This window comes from Diceros bicornis, chromosome 11 (assembly GCF_020826845.1).
Source record: "Diceros bicornis minor isolate mBicDic1 chromosome 11, mDicBic1.mat.cur, whole genome shotgun sequence".
Classification (NCBI taxonomy): Eukaryota; Metazoa; Chordata; class Mammalia; order Perissodactyla; family Rhinocerotidae; genus Diceros; species Diceros bicornis.
This window is the reverse complement of record NC_080750.1, coordinates 62995432-63001431: the sequence shown is the minus strand read 5'-3', so window position 1 is coordinate 63001431 and position 6000 is coordinate 62995432. Positions and strand designations below refer to the sequence as shown.

At 45.8% G+C, this 6000-nt stretch overlaps 1 protein-coding gene across 1 annotated transcript in view; it reads left to right on the top strand.

The window, feature by feature from the left end:
- The first annotated feature begins 4477 nt into the window (after window positions 1–4477).
- Window positions 4478–6000, top strand: part of MTMR9 (myotubularin related protein 9) — a 60635-nt gene continuing 59112 nt past the window's right edge. Inside the window, exon 1 of the mRNA XM_058550405.1 lies at window positions 4478–4745. Within this exon, the coding sequence (XP_058406388.1) occupies window positions 4564–4745 (182 nt within the window). The 5' untranslated portion in view covers window positions 4478–4563. The remainder of the gene's footprint in view (window positions 4746–6000) is intronic.

The following is a 6000-nucleotide window of genomic DNA, read 5'->3' as shown; positions in this document are numbered from 1 at the left end:
GTGTCTATGAGGTATAGGCACTAAAGTAGATGCTGGGCCTACTGCAACAAAGAATGGTCCTTGCTGTCAAGGAGCTTATTGTCCAGTGGAACGTTATGGACACAGAAAGAGTCTATTTCAATACAGTTTATTAAGAGGTAAAATCAGAGAGAGTAACCAAGGTGGGCTCAGGTCTCATGGGTGGCAATGTAGCACGGTGGCGAAGAGCACAGAGTCTGCGCCCGACTGCTTGGGTCTGCATTCTGATTTCATCACTTATTGCTGTCTGACCATGGAAAAGTTATTAAGAGCTCTATGCCTCAGTTTCCTCATCAGTAAAAGAAGAATCATAACCAACATTAGAGAATTGTAGAAGGGCTACATGAGTCAATACATGTAAGGCATTTAGCACAACATCTGAACACAGAGTAAACACTCAAAAATATGATATATATATATGATATATGCTATATGTATCACATTTTTTTTTAAAGATTTTATTTATTTATTTTATTTCCCCCCAAAGCCCCAGTAGATAGTTTTGTGTCATAGCTGCACATCCTTCTAGTTGCTGCATGTGGGACGCGGCCTCAGCATGGCCGGAAAAGCGGTGCGTCGGTGCACGCCCGGGATCCGAACCCGGGCGGCCAGCAGCAGAGTGCAAGCACTTAACCGCTAAGCCACGGGGCCGGCCCTGTATCACATTTATATATTATATATATCACATAAAATGTGATATATATGTGTGTATACATATATACATATCATGTGGACTCCGTGGTTTTGAAGCCAATATAATGTGGAGCACATAGTTTTGAAGGGAAATCAAGGAAGGCTTCCTAGAGGCAGTGACATAGAGATGAGATCTGAAGGATGATAGGAATTAGCAGGTCAAGGGACAAGGTATTAGGAATGAGGTGAGTATATAATAGGCAGAAGGAACACCGAGATTCTTTAAAGCAGTGCTATCTCAAACTTTCATGTGCATAAAAATCATCTAGGAATCTTGTTAAAGGGCAGATTCTGATTCAGTAGCTATGGAGTGGAACATTTCTAACAAAGTTCCCAAGGAATGCTGATGATGCTGGTCCCTGCCCTACTCTTCCACTTGGTAAAAAGGTTCTGAGTGCAAAACCTCAAAAGGAAACTGTGAGCTATTTAAGAACAGTTGGCGTGAAAATCACAAGGAATGGGTTTATGTGGGCTGTTGCGCTGGGTAGGGAGGGAGGAGGAGAGATAAGATCTGCAATGCTGATCACTGCCTAAGGGGCTAAATCACAAAGGGACTTATAAGTTAAGAAAAGAAAAACAGAAACTTGGAACAGCAAATAGGGCTTTAGCTGCCAAGTGGAAAGATGGGTTGGAAGGGAACCCCACTAGAAGACAGGGAACCAACTGAGAGGCTTTTCCTGTTAAGTAACAGAACGTGAGAAACGATGGTGGCCTGAACTACGGCAGTGGCCTTGGGAATGGAGAGAAGCGGTGGAATTCAAGAGCTATTAGAAGATACAATCAACAATTTGGTGATTGATTTGCTTGGGGGATGAAGGGGATAGAGAACACAAGAAAGACATGCATGAGGTTATCAGGTTCGTTTCAAGTGCCTACAGTCCACGTATAATTACAAAGCACATGGAGAATAGCTGCTCATCAATGGCACACAGGCAGCGTCTTCTCCATTTTAGATGCTCCTTCTACTTTTGGCAATTTTTGACCTGCTTTCTTCAAACTACCTTCAAACTGCCTCAATTTCTACTAACTACTCAAGGCCTAGTAGAGAAACACAAAACTAGGCAAGTAAATCTGTACTCCAAAATTTAGCACTTACTCTCTTATTTTGTTCATTAGTTGTGTGGGTGTGTCGGCCTTCCCAAATGAGCTATTACTTTTGGAGGGCAAGGGCTGTGTCAAATCTGTTGTTTCCATTTCCCACAGTGCTGATGAACAAGTCAGCACTTAATACATGCTGGCTGACTATTTGACAGAATAACTTCTAGAAGATTACCTATCAATGCTGTTTATTATCTCACAAAAGATGATAAAAATAATAATATTTGTAAGGTGTTGAGTGCTTTATATGAATTATAAATGCCATCACCTTCTTTGGTTTATCAGAATCCTCTGAGACCTTTACATCCAGGGAATTTGGATAATGACTTTGACTAAAGCTTCATTGAATCATGTCAACGGAATGGAAGCCTATCCCATTACCTCGAACTCTACTGCCATCTACTGCTCATGTAGTAAGTTAACATATTGTGGTCCCCACTCCCTCCATTCTTGACTATTGAATCTTCGTTTTCTTGAGATCTCAATGGCTTTCTATGCTGAGCTTCAACCTAGAGTAGATGTAATTTTCTGAAAGTTTACCGTGTTCCGTTATAACAACCCAGCATGATATTGATAATTTCTCTCGTGGGCAAAAAGTTTATGTCTTTACAGAACATTAAACATTTTAAATTTAATGACACAATAGTCCTTTCATAGGCTTTTTTTTTCTTCTGGAAATCTAAAAGAAAAAAGTCATGAAATTTCTGAAGAATTTTTCCTTAGCTCTGGTAGATATCATTAAACTTGACATCTATCTTGGTTACACTCCCACTTAGGGTGTAAATCCTACTCATCCTTCAATGTCCTCCTTTCAAATGATACCTTTTCTGTAAAACTTTCCCTGATTCTTCATTCTGGAAGTAAATTCTCCCTTCCACAACTGGTAATTGTTATAATGAACCACATAGTGGAAGGACAACAAAAATTCCAATTAAAAAAATAGCTTTATAAGTTATTTCCCCTCATTCTCGCTTCTCTGTTGGTTCCTGTTTTTCTTTTGCAGACAAATAAAATAAAACGAGACTCAGGTGTAACAATCTTATAAACCGTTTTGTTTTAAGAAGAGAACATTTGGGGCCAGCATGGGGGTGTAGCTGTTAAGTCCTCCTGACCCGCTTCATCAGCCCCGGGTTCCCCCAGTTCCCATCCTGGGCACTGACCTGCACACTGCTCATCAAGCCACGCTTAGGCAGCATCCCACACAGAGCAACCAGAACCATGTACAACTATGACATACAAGTATCTACCGGGGCTTTGGGGAGAAAGAAGGGAAAACAAGGAGGAAGATTGGCAACAGATGTTGGCTCAGGGCCAATCTTCCTCAAAACAAAAAAAGAGAAGACGACCAGAACATTTTAGGAAGGGCAAGGACAAAAGCAAGGACATGTGTTGGGTGATGATGAGATTTGAGGCAATTTATTTTGTCTTTGCTGTGAGACTTTTGCCAACTCGCTGTTCTTAGGTACTAGATGGTGAGGATTTCAAAGGTTAATGAAGTGACAGCAGACTGGGACTCAAACCCTTATATATTTCCCCCCTAATTCCCTATCTTAGAATGAAAATGACAGTTTAAGGGGAGAACGGCACCAAGCAAGGAAAACTAATTTGAGTAAACTTCTGGCATAATCTAGGTGTCTGGGAGTAGTTCAGTCGGGTTGTATTTCATGGGGAGGCTGTGCGGTGGTGACCAATGCCCCAACGCCTTGGATTTCATAGATCTAGATGGAAGTCCGGCCTTTGCTACAGACTAACTGCGCTTTAGCAAGTCGCTTGAGCTTCCTCCCAGGACAGGATTAGTCACTTCCCCTTCTGTGCACTGTACGTACGTCTACCTAGGTGCCTCTCACGGGTGTCTGTTCCCCTCCGTCTGGGTCAAGGTCACAGCACCCCGGCGCGGCGCTCTCTGGGAGTCCGCGGCGCCCGCCCCGTGACCCGCCCTTACCCCTGGCGGCTTCTCTGGAGTCAGTCACCGATTCGGTCCCACCCTTGCCATCTCTTCACGGCGAATGGGTGAAAATCGCTGCAATTTACGGCAGCCCCACCCTCAAGAGAGCCCTTGGAGGGATGACTACTCGAGTGGAGGGAGGCAGGTCAGCGACCTCTTCTCGTCACCCCATCGTCCCCGGCCTTTTACGAACAGTATTTGGAGGGGGTGGAGGTGCAGCGGTGGGCGTGAAGGCCAGAAAGAACTTTTTCCTGGTAGGAACACAAATCTTCGATTCTCGCTGTTTCCGGAAGCATTCTTATGGGACCTAGGCGGGGACCGACTTCCGGCTCTGACTTCCCCGTCCTCCAGGTTTCGAGCTCCGCCGCTTCCGCCCGGAGTTGCTCTAGGCTCCGGCTGCGAGCAGCTCCTTCCGTCAGGAGTCCCTAGCGGCTCGGACTTGGAAACTGGCCCTAAAGCGGCCTCCTCCGTCTCCCCTCGGCCTGTCCGCCGGAGGCCGGGTCCCCAGGAGACGGCGGCTGCGGCTGGGCCTGTGGCGGAGCGTTCTCTCTGGCCGAGCCCCGGGCCTAGAGGGAGCGGGAGCTGCGGGGGAAACGCCCCGGCCTGGCCCAGCCCCAGCGCGGGCTTCCCGCGGCCAGTGACCGTGGCCACAGGCCTCGCCGCGCCCACTCCGGCCTGGGGCGGGGCCCGGCCTCCCCGCCCCTCCGGCCAGCCCAGCGCCGGGTCCTTCTCCGCCTCAGCCCCGCGGCGGTGTAACCGCCTAGCACGCACGCCACCCGGCAGTGCCCCGGCTCCGGCTGCTGGGGAACATGGAGTTTGCGGAGCTGATTAGGACCCCACGGGTGGACAATGTGGTGCTGCACCGGCCTTTCTATCCCGCCGTCGAGGGGACCTTGTGTCTGACTGGCCACCACCTGATCCTGTCCTCCCGGCAGGACAACACGGAGGAGCTGTGGCTCCTCCATTCAAACATCGACGCCATCGACAAGCGGTGAGTCCCGTCCCACCTTCTCTTCCGCGGGAGCCTGGGTTCCCGGGTGGACCCAGCGCCCAGCCAGCCCGCAGAACGAGCCCTCTGTGGCCTGGGTTGAGGATTTGAGTTTTAGAAAGCAGAAAACCATCCAAATGAGATACCCGGTTTCCATGAAGTCTGGATGGAATTCCCAGGGTTATCACATGTTTATTGTCCTCGCGATTCTCATTTTTGGTACATACACCATTTGTGTGGATTTTTAACGTTTTCTTTTTAAATTTCTTCTTGCACCATTACATTCCTTGAATATTAATCGTCTATCACAGTTCATGAAGTTGTGATTGAATGTGATTTAGGTAAAGTCTTTACTGGCCACTTTTGAGGAAAACTCAAAGAACTCAGATGTAGTGTCTAAATTCCACAGAACCTTCCCCCCCCTCAAAATTCTTCAGTTTATCATATTTCTCCTAATTCTTACTTTCTGGGTCATCAGTTTAGTAGTTCCCACTATGGGAGATTATAATATCTTTTATGTATTTATCTTTACTCAGTTCTGCTTTTGGAAAGAACAGAGTTGGCTCTTAAGCAAAGGTATTAATTAATTAACTTTTTTTCCATGCACCCTAGACTCTGTCTTTCTAAGGTAGTGTCTCAGAGTCAAAAAGTTATATTTCCATCTGCGGTCAAAATTCCCATTTCCCCAATAGCTCTGTGTACTTAGTCTAGCCAGGAGAAGATAAATAGATTATCCAATTTATACTAAAGTATAAATGAATGACAACAGCTTTTCTATTATCTTTCAGGAGAATTTGAATATAAAGAAGATTCCTAGAGAGGTTATGTGTTAACAGAAAAAAATTTCCAATGGTAGAATTTGAAACAGTAAGAGTGAAGTGGTGATAGATTTATTTTTCCGAGCAGAGGGCTCCTACTACAGTCTTCTTCAGGTCACCTTCTCCTTTGTAAAAGTTTTCAGTGGTCTCTCCTTGCCTGCATAATAAAGTCTTAAACCCCTTAGTCTGTCATTCATGGCAAGCCATGTTTTGGCTCTAAGCTATGTTTCCTACCTTAGTTCTTGCCATTCATTTTCATGAACCCTTTTCACTAGCCAGTCCTCACTCTTTATTTTGCTCATGCATATGCTGCATTCTCTCATGTCTGTATTTTACCGACACGCTTCCTTCTGCCTGGAATGCCTTGCTCCTCCCAAGCTTGTTAAACATTTATTGAATGTCGTTATGGTCCAGACATTTTGTGAGGCATTAAGGACACC